Source organism: Acipenser ruthenus, chromosome 10, assembly GCF_902713425.1.
Source record: "Acipenser ruthenus chromosome 10, fAciRut3.2 maternal haplotype, whole genome shotgun sequence".
Classification (NCBI taxonomy): Eukaryota; Metazoa; Chordata; class Actinopteri; order Acipenseriformes; family Acipenseridae; genus Acipenser; species Acipenser ruthenus.
In genome coordinates, this window is record NC_081198.1 from 30,942,497 (window position 1) to 30,962,118 (window position 19,622).

Here is a 19,622-nt window from a genome sequence, read left to right on the forward strand (position 1 = left end):
TTTTTCTCTCGCCCCTGTATAAGTCAGATCATCTGTTTTTCTTTCTTCCATGGCCCTCTTGCTAGCTAGCTACTCTCTGCAGCTAACTAAAGCATGAAGGATCAAAGAAATCCTGGGAATATTTGTCAGTTGGGATAAAAGGAAAATTGCTTTTGATGTCAGAGTGCTTGTTCTAAGTTTTTATTATTACTCGCTTCCCGATAAATATTGAATAACAATCCCCAAGCCTGTTTTTAAATCGGCAGTGAAGTCTGTGGTACATCTCAAATAAAATGAGAAACACAGCTGCCTTAGGTACAGTTAACATTTAAACGAGTGACAATCCAGTCTTTCTAAAGCTTGTCTTTTACTCCCCACAAGAGTCCAATAACTGGTGATGGGGTGTGTCGCATAGCGTCACTGCTCAGATGGTATTGGCAGGGAGCGAAGGCTGCAAGTTTAATGCGCTAATGTGCAGTTTAATTCACAAATAAACACGGACAAAACACACTTAACAGAATAAACGGCACAAGGGCCAAAACAAAAAGATTACAAACATTAATTCCACTAATTCTCTCTAACACCCGTGAACACCTATTTTATACACCTATGGCTGGAGCCTAAGTAATCATTTAATCATTTATTCACTTGTCAGCTCCAGCCACATTCCCACGTGTTTTGACAGGTAGAAATGTAACCCCCTCCCTGCCAACCCAATATTCCCCACACAAACACGTATCCATGCACCGGCAGGGTTTTCCCTGCCACACTGCCACACAGGGATATAGTGTCGGTGTCTGTCTCTTTGCCTGTCATCTTTGATCAGATCATCTCCAAAATCGAATTATAAACCAGTGACTACCAATGTCCCCAGCATCTATGAATGTAATGAATTGGCATCTCAGCCCATTGAATTGAATGGAAACGCAAAGGCTGGACACGAACCGCAAACCAATTCATTACAAGTGTGTGTTACTTACATAGTGTAGTACAGGCGCCTCCATTAAATCCCCATCTCAGAGGATTGCACCCCACTGCAGAGGATACTACGCACCCACTTGAAATTAAGACCAGAGAGGCATTGGTGAAATGCTAGGCTTGGGAAAACACGCATATAACAGATACTCTAACTAGTAAAGGCATTACTTAATTCAAACCACCAAAATGTCAGTCTCACGGAAACTATACAGATTAGATAAACCATATAAAATAACTGTAATCTAAAATAAGCACTGCATTTTCTTTAAAATAACATTGTGTATAATCAAGACTGCCCTTAGGAAATGAAAGCATCAAGTTTCCGTTGGAAACCGTCCCGGTTGTTTCAGGATAACGAGATTTGGTTTCAATAAGCACATGCAGATTTTGGCAGACCAGCAGATTTAACATAATAAAAGGGTTCAAAAGCTGACAAATTGTAAAATGATTCCATATTTACTTTAAAGTACCAGTGCATGTTAAAGCAGTAATTGAGTTGTAAATGTTATTTTTAGATGCCTTTACATACTGCACAAGTAAAAAAACATGTGCTGCGGTAGATTTGAATACAAAATAGTTCGAATGATTGAGGATAAGAAAATAATGTCACTTCCTTGATCATGTCACCTTGACGGTGAACTTGTCTCCATCTCTTTCAACAGCTTCTTCCCTGTCCTTACCAAACAGCTGCTTCAAGTTTTAGAATTAAAATAGTGTGTGTTTCTTTAGAAACTTCAGATTTGAGACCTATGTAGCTAATAGACGTGCACAACATGCAAGAGTAATTGAGTTATTTCGATAACTACAATTACTATAAAATGCTCCTTGTTTTTCTGTATTTCAAAATTGATTACCATTTTATAGTAATGGTAAAGAACTGAAAAACATGACAAATTGGTAAATTATATTAATCTCCAGAGGTGTAGTGCTGCGGGCCGGCAGGGAGCGCTACCCCTCACTTCATGGGCAGGGAGCGCTGACCCCTCTCTTTGTGGGCAGGGAGCACTGACCCCTCACTTCAAGGGCAGGGAGCGCTGACCCCTCACTTCGTGGGCAGGGAGCACTGACCCCTCACTTCATGGGAAGGGAGCGCTGACCCCTCTCTTTGTGGGCAGGGAGCGCTGACTCCTCACTTCGTGGGCAGGGAGCGCTACCCCTCACTTCATGGGCAGGGGGAATGCTGACCCCTCACTTCATGGGCAGGGAGCGCTGACCCCTCACTTCATGGGCAGGGGGAACGCTGACCCCTCACTTCAAGGGCAGGGAGTGCTGACCCCTCACTTCATGGGCAGGGGGAGCGCTGACTCCTCACTTCATGGGCAGGGGGAGCGCTGACTCCTCACTTCATGGGCAGGGGGAACGCTGACCCCTCACTTCATGGGCAGGGGGAATGCTGACCCCTCACTTCATGGGCAGGGAGCGCTGACCCCTCACTTCATGGGCAGGGGGAACGCTGACCCCTCACTTCAAGGGCAGGGAGTGCTGACCCCTCACTTCATGGGCAGGGGGAACGCTGACCCCTCACTTCATGGGCAGGGAGCGCTGACTCCTCACTTCGTGGGCAGGGAGCGCTGACCCCTCACTTCATGGGCAGGGGGAATGCTGACCCCTCACTTCATGGGCAGGGAGCGCTGACCCCTCACTTCATGGGCAGGGGGAACGCTGACCCCTCACTTCAAGGGCAGGGAGTGCTGACCCCTCACTTCATGGGCAGGGGGAGCGCTGACCCCTCACTTCATGGGCAGGGGGAGCGCTGACTCCTCACTTCGTGGGCAGGGGGAGCGCTGACTCCTCACTTCGTGGGCAGGGGGAACGCTGACTCCTCACTTCGTGGGCAGGGGGAGCGCTGACCCCTCACTTCGTGGGCAGGGGGAGCGCTGACTCCTCACTTCGTGGGCAGGGAGCGCTGACCCCTCACTTCGTGGGCAGGGGGAGCGCTGACTCCTCACTTCGTGGGCAGGGAGCGCTGACCCCTCACTTCGTGGGCAGGGAGCGCTGACCCCTCATTTCATGGGCAGGAAGCGCACCGCTTCGGTACTTCACATGTAGAATATTGAACTGTTTTGCTCCTATCGATATGGAGATAGATATACATGTGTATAACCCATACAAATAAGCAAAGAATACAATAACCATAAGAAACCCTTGAGATAAATAAGGAAAAGGTTATAGTGTGCCTGGTCTAGAATAATGAGTAAGAGAGGTGAAGGGAACCTGTATCAACGCTGTGCTGAGGTGTTTTATTATTTTTAGACCATATATCAGAAATCAAGTAGATAAAAGATAATAGCAACCCCTCACTTCTAAATATAGCACTACACCATTGATAATCTCAGATAAAATAATCTCACGAACCCTGTAAACTGTAAAATTGCTTGACCATCTTATAATTTAACAATGGTTTTCTTTCTGCTTTTAAGATGTATTTATTTCAGAAGCAAGTGAAAATTACCACATAAAAAGCTGAAATAATACAGAAAACAATCCTAGTATTAGCCTGCAGAAACCCTAGCAGAACCATTAGCAGACCACAGTAGTGTCAGCAATGACAACACAATGGATTTGGAACACACTGCACAGTCCAATTTTCTCGAAGGAGAAATCCACTGAAGAACAAAACAAAACATAAAACACAAGAACAAAAGCAGACAATGTGCAACATTACTTTTGTTAGAAAATGCCAGAAGTCTGTGAAACCACCCATTTCCTCACTAAAGCAAAAAGTCTGTCTTTGTCAGTTAACATCTATGCAATCCACCCAGTATCTAACTCTAACTGTAATTCCATCCCATGGTTCTGATGACATTGATAGCTCTGTTGCCTTGTTCAGAACATTTTTGAAAGATTTGGTGAAAATAGACTGCAGTACCAATGAGATGACCACTAGAGGCCACTGGTTTGCGAAAATAAGAGATTGTGGGACATTACCTGGGCTATGTTTTGTTAATAAGATGATTAGGGTGAAAAGTATGTGTCCGGTTAAGGGGTGATTGATAATTAATTGGATGTTGAGAATAAAAACCTGTTGTTCCATAGTTTTGGAGGTTTTTTTCCCCTGGGAGAGACAAAGGAAGAGTGTGTGGAAAGTGCACAATGAAAAGAGAATAAGGACAACACAGGTAAACAGCTTAGCTGTCCTGTTTATTTAGGAAAACTGATGCAAGTTTAGCACAGGGCTCCAAGGGGAGTTAGATATTTGTTTTACATTTTCTTTGATTGTAAAGGGTTTTTGTTTATTATACAATTCAATCTAAACACAGTAAAAGACTGGGCATTACAAGGTAACTGTTTTAGTGTTGGTACCACTGTATCAGACTGTACAGACTATTTGCAGGCCTGCTTGCAGAGGGTTAAAGCTAGCATGTGCAGAGGCAGTCATTAACCTTGCTGCTTGATTCCCACAGACAGGCTCCTTTTCTTAATGGACAAAGGGCCTTTTGTGTGTGGGATAAAAAGAAAGGCAGACCTAAAGAGAAGGACTTGGCAGCCACAATGCCTCAACTTGGCTTAAAGAGCGCTTCCGACATTAATTAGTTTGGACATCTATACATTAGTGAATCAGAAACAGCAATCTAATGCTGTGTGTCATAGCTTTATGCCTCAGACCTTTATTCTTTTATTTAGCTTAAAAGTATGTATCTTTCCTATCTTACACATTCCATAATCTCTTACCTTTAACCCCATCAGTACCCGGGGGTCCAGCCATGTAAATGAGGGCAACGTCTGGAAAAATGTGGATTTTGATTGATTTTTTTTTTTTAAAAACAACCTCAAACTGTAATAAAGCATTCTGAAGGCTAAGTTTCCATGTGATGCACCCAGATAATCTCATATATAATTATTTAACAGGTTAAATGTCCTGGTTTCTTCTGTCTTTTACCATTTTCACACTGGCACTTTAGAGCCAGTTTTGTTCACATTTACTTTAATGCATCTTTCAGTGCGACTGACTGCTGGACTAACTAATTCACCTCCTAGGGCAGTTTCAAGTCGGAATTACTAGCAGAGTAATTTTATCCCACATTTGCATGTTTAAACAAACTAAGCCATGTTAAAAAATAGTGCAACTTTTGTGATTGCACATGTGTCATGCATGTAAATATGTGCTTTACACATGCACAGATCAAAGAACTGCACTGCAGTGTCAACTCCAGCTTTAGTGTGTCTACACTTAATAAAAACTAAGTTGCATCAAATCTGGGCTAGTTTTTCGTGTGAACAGAACAGGGAGCAAAACCACATTAACTACTCCTGGATTTCACTACCAGATTCAACTCTTGCATTCATTTTGCTCAAGTGTGTAAACAGTATTTCATGGCCCAATTACTGGAAATATATACAGACGTGCTCAAATTTGTTGGTACCCTTACAGCTCATTGAAATAATGCTTCATTCCTCCTGAAAAGTGATGAAATTAAAAGCTATTTTATCATGTATACTTGCATGCCTTTGGTATGTCATAGAATAAAGCAAAGAAGCTGTGAAAAGAGATGAATTATTGCTTATTCTACAAAGATATTCTAAAATGGCCTGGACACATTTGTTGATACCCCTTAGAAAAGATAATAAATAATTGGATTATAGTGATATTTCAAACTAATTAGTTTCTTTAATTAGTATCACACATGTCTCCAATCTTGTAATCAGTCATTCAGCCTATTTAATTGGAGAAAAGTAGTCACTGTGCTGTTTTTGGCAAGTCACATCAGCTCTATGTTCACAGATGAAAAAATGAAGCTTTCAAAGAAAAGAACACCATACCTACAGTGAAACATGGAGGAGGCTCGGTTATGTTTTGGGGCTGCTTTGCTGCGCCTGGCACAGGGTGCCTTGAATCTGTGCAGGGCACAATGAAATCTCAAGACTATGAAGGCATTCTGGAGCGAAACGTACTGCCCAGTGTCAGAAAGCTCTGTCTCAGTCGCAGGTCATGGGTCCTCCATCAGGATAATGACCAAAAACACACAGCTAAAAGCACCCAAGAATGGATAAGAACAAAACATTGGACTATTCTGAAGTGGCCTTCTATGAGTCCTGATCTGAATCCTATTGAACATCTATGGAAAGAGCTGAAACTTGCAGTCTGGAGAAGGCACCCATCAAACCTGAGACAGCTGGAGCAGTTTGCTCAGGAAGAGTGGGCCAAACTACCTGTTAACAGGTGCAGAAGTCTCATTGAGAGCTACAGAAAACGTCTGATTGCAGTGATTGCCTCTAAAGGTTGTGCAACAAAATATTAGGTTAGCGGTCCCATCATTATTGTCCATGCCATTTTCATTTGTTTTCTTATTTACAATATTATGTTGAATAAAAAATCAAAAGCAAAGTCTGATTTCTATTAAATATGGAATAAACAATGGTGGATGCCAATTACTTTTGTCAGTTTCAAGTTATTTCAGAGAAAATTGTGCATTCTTTGTTTTTTGTGGAGGGGTACCAACAAATTTGAGCACGTCTGTATATTCAGAAAAATGTTTCAATCTTTGTGAATAGGTGTGCAATATATTGGCTGAAAAGTGTTAGCAGAATAATCATAATTGTTTTCCTAGGAGATAGACCCATCCTCTTCGTGCAGTAGGGATAATTGAATGCAATAAAAATACAATTTTAATAATTCAAAAAATTAAGAACTATCGCTTTTCCTGGTTTTAGCTGAAACAAAGCAGCTTAGTGATACTGTACTTACCAGTAGCTTTAAGAACCGTGCTTTCTATTCTGTATATTGTAATAAATAGTTGTTAGTGGTACTTACCTTATAAGAACAGTACTTTCTGTTGTAGGCATTGTAGTTACCAATATGTTAAGGAGCTGTATCTTCTGTTCTGTGCCTGTAATGACACCGCTCCCCTCAATAACACACATGTGGGGCTCCGCATGTGCTGTGGAGTCTTCAGACCTGGATAGGTCTGTGTTGTGTATGTTGTGGAAGTTATATTTAAGGGATAATGGCATTGCTTTTAAAGATTTAAACAATGGCAGAAATGAGATCTGCATAAATGTACTGTAGCTCAAGTGAACAGACCCCATAGTATGTACGTCTGTTAGTGCCAGCTAACTCTAGCTCTTATTTTATTAGTTCAAACAAATATTTTATTAAGGCTTTCAAGCAAACAATATTTAGAGATTTGGATTAAAAGACAGGCATACTAATAAACAATTAATTCTCCAGGTCAGACAATTACTGTATAAGGAAAAGGGATTGCAGCTTAGCATTGGGGCATGAATGATTGCAAACATTCTAAAATCAGAAAGAGCAGTACATCATTTGAAGCACTCATCAAAAAGTGGTAAAACCATTGTGGTAAACTTGTATAGGAGTAGAGACTTGGCATAAAGCATCCTGGGGTATATCCACACATTGGCTTATCTAGCTGATGTAGAGTGCTGCATTTTGGTACTGGTGCAGAACAACAGGGAACACGGTGCAGCAATATACAATTGCTCATAAGGGGTGCTGTAGGAGCCCATAGGTGCACGTCACACCTAGTTAATTAACTATGAGCTGCTTTGCTGAAGCCCATGTCACATGATTTATTAAATAGGGGTGTTAACGTTACTGACAATATGATGCTGAACGAATGAGCTGAGGCCTCAAACAGTCAGCTTAGAGCTGCTCATAAGTAATTTATCATAAGGGCTTCAACAGCACCTACTATGGGCAACTTTGTATTGCATCATTGTTCTCCCCATGGCTTGTTCTGTGCCAGTACCAACATTGAGCACTGCATTGTCTGTACAAGCCACAGCATGTGTGGGTATACCCCAGAGTCTTTATGCCAGCCCTGTATATACATGAATGTTACATTTCTAAAACATTATTCTCTACTCAGTGTTCTCTGGTTTCACTGATAAACAGTAGTCTGTTTCATGCATGTATTATAAACCATTTAAATGGTACTTTATATAATCTACATGTTCATAATATTTAATTCCTTGTCTGTTTAATAACATATTATTTGTGTTCTATATCATTCTCTGCTGTTGTTTCTGCTTAGCTATTATTTACCTACCTTACTTGCACTTACATGACTTAAAGCATTTTACTGGCTGAAAACATGTCAGTGAATAAGCGAAGCAGCTGATTGCTATAGAACTATTTTGTTTGGTACAATTATTTTAAAGCCTTGGTAAGTACTCCTTCAAAATGAGGTGGATCAGTCTGAAACACAACTAATGCAGAAGTAACAAAAGGAAAGACAGGTTAATGCATGTATCTGTCTCGGTGAGACACAGCATAATTCTAGTTTCGTCAGTGGCTATACGTGTACCAGCACTTAATCTGATACCCCTAAAAACAAAAGCAAAGTCCCAAACCTAAATAAAGCACAAACAAATAATATTTCATTAGCTAAAAAGATTTTAAAAAAATGCAAAAATAAAACAAGAAACCGAGTCGAGACTCCTAAAGATGTTTCTCCTGACTGCTAGTGCGTGCCTTCATCAGTACATCATATCCCTTTCATAGAGCCCAAATAACACAGCATTTCTAAAAACAAACAAATCCATCAGCACTGTACGTATTCTGGAATACAGACAGCTTCATTCTCTTACTGCTTTTAACTGCTTTGCAAATTCCTACTGGACTGCAGGAGCAAGTGAACCGCAAAATGTGCAAGCTGTGTTGCATTAAAAATGGGGACTGCATTAGCAAGTCTGTTGTGGGAGGTTGGTGTATGCTCTCTGCAGACTGGTCGAACCTAAATATTTATACACAAAAACGGACCAGAGCGTGCATTTGTGTGGTGGTGGTGTGGCGAGGTGAGTGATCATTAGTAATGGTGGCTGCCATTCTCGGAGCTCAATGAAACGTTTAAGATGGTCTTCAATGGTTTTAAAGTGGTACTGAAGGCCTCCTCTATTCAGATCAATTTGACTGCACAGTAAGATCCAGTTCAGATTTCAAGGTAAAATGGAAAGGGTTTTATGGAATTGAATACTTGACTTACCCATGCACCATTCATAGTATACGTTTAAGATTCATAGCAATATGCCTCACCCCTGAAGACCATTTCAATATGCCTATTGCGCAGTACCCCAGAAGGGCTTTATGTGTCATTGATGTGAGACCTATATTCAAACAACAGCTACCATTTAAATATTAAGCTAGGACCAAATCTGGCATTTCACCTACTTTTAAAGACAAATGCACTTAAGAGACTCACACACATTATAATTATAATAAATAACTATACATCTAGAAATGGTGAGTTTAACATTTTTTAAATAACATTCAATGATGGCATGAAAAACACCAGGCATAATTAGAAACCAAATAACATGAACCATGACACATGAGCAAGAGAATTATTCCATTTGCTCACTCCTAGTAACTCCATGGTCTAACAATAAGAAAGGGCTGACTATGGTATGTCTGGGGAGCCATATACCAAGTATGGTCTGGGAATGGGTAACCAAGGGGAATGAGGGCCAAAGCAGGGTTGGACATGTTAATAGTTTGTGGCTGAACCATGTGAAAAACATGGTGTTACAAGTTTTAAACAAGATATAAGTATCTGGGATTCTATTTTCAAGAGCAGTTGCCATGGCAAAAATGCATTTGATATATTTTCACTATACTGATGTATATAAATTACGTTTGATACATCTGGCGAACACAAATATGTTAATTGTTGCCTTGAATGCTTTTACATTTATTTGAATTGGTCTCAGCACTAACTGGTGCTGGTTAAACATTGCCCATATTGGGACAATTGAACCTGCCCTCCAGCCATCAAGTTTAATACATTAAGCCAATCACTTAACTGTTTGTGGTTTAGCTTGACATGAGTTTTATAGTTTCCTGCTGCCTGGCTTTTACATTGTGCCATTTGTGTTCTGCTTAGATCATTATTTAACAGGATTACTATTTTATCCAGCAGAAAATACTTCTAAAAAGACTCCTTCAGGAGAGAGAGAGAGAGAGAGAGAGAGAGAGAGAGAGAGAGAGAGAGAGAGAGAGAGAGAGAGAGAGAGAGAGTTTTAAAATCCCTTTATTGTATCTAAGAAACAAACAAAAACAGTAGCAGCACTATCACGGTCCGTTCAGGTCACTTTTAAAGCCCTTTTGTTTTGTTTTGTTTTGATCTTTATAGGAGCACAATGAGTTATCCCTCCTCGCTCACATCGCACACCCGGTCTCCAATGCGGTCTTTAAAACTGTCCAAATCCTGCAACCTTTGATAATAATAAAAATCAATCTTAATCCTGGAGACCATCAGGATTCTAAAAACACTTACAGAGTTACTAAAACCAGTGGCTAAAATCTTGCTCTTTCGGGATTTTAAAATGGCCAATTTCGCATGACCTAGTACAAAGTTGACCAGTGAGCACATGTTTCTTTATTTAAAACTATATTTATCGTTAAAAACAAAGATCTATTTCGTAAAAACAATTCTCAAGGAAGCCAGCAGGTTTTCTAAAAACAGAAAAAAGGCTGCAGCCGTGGGCAGTCTGAAAACAGATGGAAAACTGTCTCCACTGCGGGACAGAAGGGGCACTGATCACTGACCCCCGGCTCCACACGGCTCAAGTACTGGTTTGTGGCTATAATTCCGTGCAGCACTCTCCACTGCAGGTCTCCAGAGAGAAAGGGACACTCAGATCATTGTTTACTTTCACCAGCCTAAAAACATTCTTATACAGGAGTCTAATATTAGAAATAAAAACAGGGCCAAAACCAAATGCCTTCAGTGTATGAAACAAATACTCATTGTCAGCTCTGTCAAAAGCTTTTTTCCTGGTATGGCGGAGTGTCCCGCTCCTTTGTTTATTATTTATTTATATTATGATTTATGTTTATATTACGGCGAAGCGCCGCTTATTTTGTTATTGTTTTTGCATTTTAAAAACCCCGTGAGGATGCGTGACTGATCAGCTACTGATTATTTAACTAGCTGACAGTCACGTATCCTTACTAAACTCGTGCAGACTGTGGCCGAGGGGTAATAAGATAATTAACAGCTAGTTAACCCCTTGGCCAGAATATAAAAGCCTCCAGCTGTCTGCGCAAGGAGGAGAGTGTCAGAGGCGAGACAGGTTTTGAGAGAGAGAGAGAGAGAGAGGAGATTAAAATATAAACAACTGCTAAGTATCTTGCTGGGGTAAAACCAGCACGCTTATTTGTTTATTTCTATTTGTTTGGCCAACGTGCCCTTTTGTTTGTAGTGTTTTGTTTTCTTAAAATCTTTTGTTTTGTTTTATTATTTAATAAAAGCACTGAGCGCCGTAGCGCTACAGTTTCATCTGCCATTCAGTGTTTGGTTTCTGTTACTTCCTGGTCCGTGACGTCACCTCACACGCCACTCAACAGCACTCGGTCACACCTGGTCAATTGAAATTAAACCAATATAAATTTTAAAACGTTTGGACACATTAAAAAGGTCTCTTATTAAAAGCAAGTTATCAAAAATGGATCGCTCTGGTACACAATAGGATCCTTATGCACCACTGATCCTATTTGTCTCCGCAGCCGATTTGCCAGTGCCTTGGAAAATATTTTGTAATCTGAGCACAACAGTGAGACAGGGCACTAGTTCTTAAGGTTGCAGAGGTATCCTTTCTTGGGTAGCAGCGTGATTACTGCCCTGCGGCAGCTCAAAGGCAGCTCTCCATCCCGGCTGCACTCCTGAACAACCTCATAAATGTTCTGTCTGATACAGTCCCAGAACAGTTTATAAAATTCAGCTTGTCAACCAGGTAAAAAATGTTTAATACAGTGGCTAGCTCCCTAACAGATTGGGGATTGGGCTCCCCGTGGTTTCTATCATTATTAAAGTCTATAGTGCAGTTAAAATCCCCTCCCAGTTTGAGGACATGACCAGTATCACATTGCCCCAGCACCTGACTCAGCTTTTTAAAAATAAAACTCGTCCCCCCCCCCAACATAAATATTAATTTAAAAAAACACCATATTTTACCTCTACTTGCCACCGTATTTTACCTTCCTTGAACAATTTCATCTATTGCTAAGATTTCCACCTTAAAACCTGGAGAAAATAAAGCAGCCACCCCTGCACTGACATTTGACCATTTCAGCCGTGACTTAAAACACAGTTGCACCCCCCCCCCCCCTCCCCCACTGCCAGTGAGACTGGATAGTGCAGTGTGACTGCGTCTCCATCAATAAAACCACGTTCGCTCGTTACTATTTAAAAAATCGAATAGCTGCGCTCTCTTCTTAAAATCTGTGCCCCCATTTATGTAAAAAAAGAGCCTAAAATAATTGCTCAACAATAAAATGAATAAAGACATAAAAATATAAATATTCCAGGTAAAATTAGCCATTAAAATTGATAAGAAGATATCAACATTGTCCACAATGAGCTCATATGCTTTTTCAGTCCAAATCTTTTTTTTTGGATCAAATTCAGCTGAAGTTGCTTTCCTGAGTACAACATTTGCAGAGTATAGAAACATTTCTGGTCTGGGAAGAAGCATTTTACCTCTATTCGTCTCTTACCTTTTGTTTTATCGAGGAAAGTGCTGATTTCTTTAATAGTATATGATTTGCCCTTACCGGTTTGGCTGGTCAAAATGTCAGAGAGCTGCGAGGTGTCAGAGAAATTCTCTTTGCCCTCCTCATATAGCGACATCTCCTCCTCGTCCGCCGACACCTCTGCCTCTGCCGCCACTGGCTCCTCCGCCACCGCCGACTCCCCGGGCTGAGAGGAGCCACCTGGGACAGGATCCCCATCAGAGCCAGCTTGAACTCCGGCACCGCCAACTCCCCCTGTACAGCTGGGTACCGCCATTGGGGCCGACAGAGATTAACCTCCGCTGACCCCACCGGATACCTGAGCCTGAAATGCAGGATCAGTGGGCTAGGAATCACCTTCACCGCCCTCCTCCGTCTGGCTGCTCTGTCCCACCGCAGCGCAGGGCTGAGAGCCTCCGCCGCTGCTGTGAGAAACCATAGGTCCCCAAATCGACTCCCCCCTGCCCATCGTTTCGGCAGCAGCAGAGGACACCTTCCTCTCCTTCAGCTGCCGCTTCTTCCCCACCACCTTGAACTTTGTCAGCATCAGCCGATGCTGTAGCAGCCTCTGGTTCAGCTGCAGATTCGCTGCTGGCAGGTTGTTGCTGGGCTGAGTCACCCGGTTCCAGTCGCTCTGTCTCTTCCATCTGTGCTCTCTGAACCACCTCGGTCCCCTCCCCGTTGCCGTTACTACTACCACTCGGACCTGCTCCTGCGTTTAACCATGGGCATGAATGTTTGAGGTGCCCCTGTTCCCCACAACGAAAACATTTCATTATGTCTGTACTTGCAAACACTACATAGTCCCTGCCTTCAATGTTAAAACGCCATGCAGCATTTAAAAAAAGATCAGGGTCGTTCAGAAGCACAAAAACCTGCCTTCTGAAAGACATTACATGTTTAATTTCTGGTGCCTTGCAACCGAGTGGAATTTGTTTAAAAGGCGATATTATTTTGCTGTATCGAGAGAGCTCTCTCTCAACTATGGCGTTATCAATAAACGGGGGAATATTTGAAAGAATAACTTTAGTCAAAGGTGTAGATAGGGGCATGACTAAAATTAATGGATTAATGCATTTATAATGAACCCTTCCACAATTTTACTGACCAGATTTTCTTGACTCTTGCTTTGTTCATTCGTGAGGCAGATTTAATATTTTCAAACCGACTGACTTTCCCACCGCCAACAACACATCCTCCACGGAGACATCAGGGTCAGGTATACACCTGAACCTGTGTCTCCGAGTCAGCCCCCCCGTTCCACCCGAGTGGGAGCCCATACCCAGGTGCACAAGTATTGTAACTATTTTAAAGTTACAAATACAGCTCACTACTCGCACAGTTCACTGCTCCTTGGTCACAGGCCCCTCCCACAATCCCACAATCCCACAATCCAGAGAGAGAGAGAGAGAGAGAGAGAGAGATTGAAATGTGAAAATAATAATAATAATACATTTGCTACTTGTGCTGCACAGTACTTGGTTTTGGAAAATGATTTGTGTGCTGATTTGTTTTTCTTTAACCTTTTTATTTTGGCTCTGAGCTGTGGATTTTGTACATACTTTTGACTTATTTTTGTTATTTCAATAAAAACGCGTACCAGCGCTTTCACCTCGCAAGTACCTGCCTCACTGTCAACTTCCTGGTCTGCGTATGTCACCATTCAACCGTCCTGTCACACTGCCTTACTTTCATCTACAGTCTGTTCTACTTACTCTTCCTTGTTACCTCAGCAACATCTTTGGGGTCAAAGTAGGCCACTGGCTGCAAAGCATGTCAGTAATAAAGGCAAGCAGATGGATGGCTAATGAGAACTGCTTCCTCAGGCCACTGCTGTTTAGATCTGTCTTAGAGGTTTTAAATAAGGCCCTTTGTGTACCAAGATTATGTAAATTTAATAGATATTCAGCAATTAAATATCCAAATCCACTTGTGATCCTGGCTGTCATGGGCCCTATTATGAGAAGAATAAAGAAATTGGAACTGTATAAAGCAAGTAAAAGGCTGCTATTATATGCATGGAAGTCACCGAATGCAATGCAAATGGGTAGTTAGTACCATCAATGAAGCACCTTGTGAAAAGGTGCTGTTGAATGACGTCAAACATGCCTAGGCATCAGCCCGTGAGGGAATCGTAAGTAAGTCATTGCTCTCAGTGGATTTATTCATTGTGCTTCAATGCACCACTTAAAAGTTGTCCGTAGGTTATTTTTTGTCCTGTTTCATTTTATTTAACTAGTATTAATATTAGTTTTACTGTGAAAAACAGATGCAAGAATAAAGCCTTGGGTCTTGAAGCGCAGCACGGGTCATATACTTTGTGTATAACAATACACACCACATTGCTTCACAAATCACTTGCAAGCTATTGTGAACTTTTATCCTTTTTTATCTTGGATAAAATCTTAGTAATGCAAATAGAAAAGATTCAACAATGAATCGATTATTGCTTTTATCTTGTGATCCTCAATTAAATGTTTATTGAGGGAGTAATCACCCTGGAGCCCTGTTTACAGCCTCACATATATATACATTTGTTGCTTCTTGCTTTTTAATAATCTCGTTTTCTCCATGCATGCACCTCTGCTTACACTCGTTTTCCTAACAATATCTAAGTGCTATCAATTTCTTGGCTTGAGTTACAATGTTGTTCCAGACACAGAACACACATAAGGTCAAATGTACCCCAGTTTATCAATTCCTTGTCCTAAGGAGAAAACATTAATGTGTTGATAAACGCACACCTTGCAGCTGTGCTCAGCACAGTGTTTTATTCTCAAGTATGCTTGCAATATTTGTTTAACCTTCGTTGACAGTAACTTTAGCCAGGCTTAATTTTAAAGAGCATTTTTTTTTTTTTTATTAACTTTTATCAGCTATCTTATTAACATGTTAACAAATGTTATTCATTTTTTTATTATTGGTTATTTCATACGTATTAACTTATTTATAAACTAATATTAAACACATTTAATCAGTAACATCTTTAAAAGTGCCTCTAAACAAAGTAAACCCCATTTCAATGATGCAATCGACATGCAGTTGAAAATCCCGAAGTAGGGATCTGATATCTTCTGAATAGTTTTTGCTGTCCTCATTAGTTTATAAATTAGTAATTATATTTTAGCATACTAGTTGTTAATAGTAAAATTAATAATGTGCCCCATAAAATAAAGCGTGGTCATAGCTTTTACAAGAAGCCTAATGATACGTTTTAGCAATTTTATTCCATAATGTATGGAGCTTGTCCCAAGATATATAGTGAACAATTCATGGAACCTCACTGAGTATTCATAACAAGCTAAGGGGTTATTATGATCACTATGTAACAAAAAAAGGCTCACCAGGATATGCCACAGCAGGACCAGGTTTACATCAACCATGTGTTTTAGGGGATCCTGGGATAACCACAGATAGGTGTATGCTAATAAAATAAACCCCTAAGTCAAGTAGACAGATTTTTTAGCCTTTGTCAGAGTAATGTGGTTGAAAGCCTCTTCTTAAATGATATGCACTGTGTTTTCAAAGGCAGCTCTAGAGCCTGGGGTGTTTTAGAGCAGTGAGGGGAAGCTCCCATGGCGCCTGCCTGTCTACATTGTGCTTCACTGTAGCCAGTGCAATTTTTACTCGCCAAATTTACACCAGGAATGCAAACAATACAAATGAAAAGCTTTGTAAACTCGCCCTCCTTTTCATTGCAGGCCCTCGGTGGATTTGTCCTGGTTGTCACTTCAGAAGGACATATTTTTTATTCTTCTCACACCATTCAAGACTACCTTGGGTTTCATCAGGTAAGATAATCTATAAAGTGGAGAAGGGCAACTTCATCTTCAAGGTGAAGGCTATGATACAACACTATGCATTATTCCCCTAGTTCTGACTTTTGTATATTCAAGTGGTTCAATTGTGTAAAAAAAAAGTTACTGGAGAAACTGAAGTACCGGTACATTAATAATCAGCATGTATATATTTTTAGTTCAGTTCATGAATGCTTAGCTGTTATAATGGATATCCTCCCAGTGACTGAGTTAATAATACTGACTCATACTGACCTCTCAAGTACAGAGCTTGCCCTTCAGTTGAATGGTAAAATCTTTCTTTGAACTGTGAGGCGTGTGGTTCATGTCTAGCTCCAGCCCTTGTATTTCCATTCAATTTAATGGGATTAGAATCCAAGCGGATGAGAGCATTTACAGCACCAGAGTTGTCACTAATCAGATAGTTTAGCATGAATTTACTGTCTTACTGCTGTGCTACATGTACAGTACTTAGTAAGGACTTTGTAGTTTTATGTAGTTATTAAGAGCCTATTAAGAGACTGTTTCAAGGTATGTTGTTGTAAGGAATGTTTTTTTCAAAAGAGATTAATAACATTCTCGTAGGTCAAAAAGCTCTTTGGAAACTTAAAGTAAACTTCTAACATTCTTTAAAAAAAAGTAGAGAATATTTTGTGAACAGCAAACTTGATTAAATTAATCAAATGGGCTTTAAGACAACAATTTTGTGACTAGAGCCTTTAGAGGGGCCGATGTAAAGATATACGTGCAAAGTGATTTGAGGCTGCAAAACCCATATTGCTGCCAAAAACAGCATTTAGCTGCCATAAAGCGGGACTTTAGCGGTCACTAAAAATGCAGCGTATGTAAAGAATGGTTTAAACCTGACGTTCTGCATCTGCTATCAAATTAGCACTTTGCCATCATGATATTGAAATGTATTCAAATGAAGAACAGAGCATGGAATTGGGCAGGGATCTGGAATAGTAAGCGGGTGCAAACATTAAAATGAGATGTAAAGATTTTGCCTTGAACTTGGGCAATTCCTGACCCACCAAAAACTTGCACCTCCTCTGACAAGGTGCAAACCATTGTAGAAGACAGGCAGGAAAACCTTCGGAGGAGAAGGGCAAGACGGAGAAGACCCTGCATATTCAAATCCAGGGTCACTTTGTTTGGGATGGATTGTCCTCTCTGCTTGCCTCTCCAGCAGTGTCAGCTGTGATGTGGATGGCGGCCCTCCTGGCTGCATGCCTGTTTTTCGAAGAGTCCAAGATTGATGGACAAGGAAATACAGAATTGTGTCCCAGGCACCACCAACTGACAGTATAAGAATCAATCTGATGGTCTTTCTTTAACTGGAGATCAATATACAGGTGTAGGAAAGATTACCCCACTGAAAATATAAGACAGCTCTAGTAGTATAGGAAACATAACTCCTCTCAAAGCAGATAACATATGTTTTTTTTCAGTATACGAGACTAATTTCCTGGGGTAGTCCTTGTGTAACGGTACTGAAAATGTACTGAAGATGCTGAAAGAATTAACAAGGCTGACAGTTCTGGTGTAAACCCACCTGCAGTAAAACACATATGTTTACATCAAATAAACCTTATCTGATAATTACAGTACACAGTAGACAGTACACTTTTGAAGTAATGAACAAGTAAAACTGTACCTGCTATTAAATTAGAGCAGCATACAGAGGAGCATGTGGCTTTACTCTACATGTAGAGTATATTACACTGCCAAGCAAAACAGAAGGACCATTTTAAATCATAGAATTTGAATCTCATGTCTCTATACGTCATCTACCAAAATGAGCTCAGCACAAGATCATAAGATAAAGCCACAGTATCAAAAATCTGAAAAACAGATGCTACACATCCCAGTTTACTGTACAGCTCAATTAGATACTCCCCACTGAGATCAGATGAGGAAAGCTCTCTCTCGTATTCATATTTATACATTTTGAGAGAACACTAGTTCAGTGGTCTAAACTATCTGGCATTGAATTGTTTTTATTCAAATATAAAAATACTGTTGACACTAATACATTACCACCAATAACATTACAGAAACCAGCCAGCTGAGCTGAGACAACTCATAGAGTGCAAAGCATTATGTGGCAAGGCAAGAGAGAACACATCTCCACTCTGGCACTCACTTGCCGATTCTTCCTGAGCAACATACGGAGAATCCGACCCTTCCTCACCAACTATGCCACCCAGCTCCAGGTCCAGGCCCTGGTACTCTCCCGCCTAGACTACTGCAACTCCCTCCTGGCTGGCCTCCCTGCGTCCGCCACCCGTCCGCTACAGCTCATCCAGAACTCCGCTCCCCGCCTGGTGTTCTCTCTGCCTCGCTTCTCCCATGCAACTCCACTGTTCCGCTCACTCCACTGGCTCCCGATCACCGCTCACATCCAGTTCAAGACTCTTGTACTCACCGACAGATGCCTTGACCAGACTGCACCCAGCTACCTCCTGACCCTCATCTCTCCCTACACCCCCACTCGACCTCTCCGCTCCTCCTGCACTAGAAGACTGGCTGTACCTCCTCTACGCTCCCCTGCCTCCAGAGCCCGCTCCTTCTCCACCCTCGCCCCGCAGTGGTGGAATGACCTTCCTACAGATGTCAGGACTGCCCGGTCCCTGACCACCTTTGGCGCCTCCTCAAGACTCACCTCTTCAGACAGCATCTGTAGAACTCCTCTTTTCCCTCTGGACACTTTATCACTCTTCCTTAAAGCGCTTTACTTGCTCTTATCTGCTCCCTATTTTACTGCATTCAATAATGTACTTTAGAGTACTGTAATCTGTCACAAGTGTTATTTAATCTGTAGTATTTTGTATTTATTTATATCTTGATGTAACTATCACTGACACTGTTATCTGCTCCGTTATTGAATGGTATTTTGTCATAAACTTGTACTTGCTAGAACTGAAGTCATTGTATTTTATCTTGCTCTTAATTGTATTAACACTTGTACTGTGATTCTTGAAATGTATTTTTGTTTACGACTGTAAGTCGCCCTGGATAAGGGCGTCTGCTAAGAAATAAATAATAATAATAATAATAATAATTTCACTTTGACCTGGGCTGGATTCAAACCCAGCCTTACAATATACAGTTAAACAATATCCATGTAATAAAAAAACTATGTTAATAATATAATGTTAATAACAGTAATATTCATTCATATGAGAAAATGGAAGAGACTAGTCTACCTGACTGGTACTGGATTTGGCATCGTGTGGGGTATGTTCTCCATTAAAATGTATTAATGACAGAATGGATTAACATCCTTCGAGGCACCATCCAGCACCTTGTGGTCTATATCATGTCAAGGCTGTAATTGGGGAAAATAGTGGCCCACCCTGATATTCGGTACAGGTCCTAACAAATTATTGAAT

General features: G+C 40.9%; 1 protein-coding gene across 1 annotated transcript in view; it reads left to right on the forward strand.

The window, feature by feature from the left end:
• LOC117413422 (aryl hydrocarbon receptor-like) overlaps positions 1 to 19,622 on the forward strand; it is a 93,854-nt gene that overhangs the window by 45,046 nt on the left and 29,186 nt on the right. Inside the window, exon 4 of the mRNA XM_034022602.3 lies at positions 16,132 to 16,221. Coding sequence (XP_033878493.3) covers positions 16,132 to 16,221 — 90 coding nt within the window. The remainder of the gene's footprint in view (positions 1 to 16,131; positions 16,222 to 19,622) is intronic.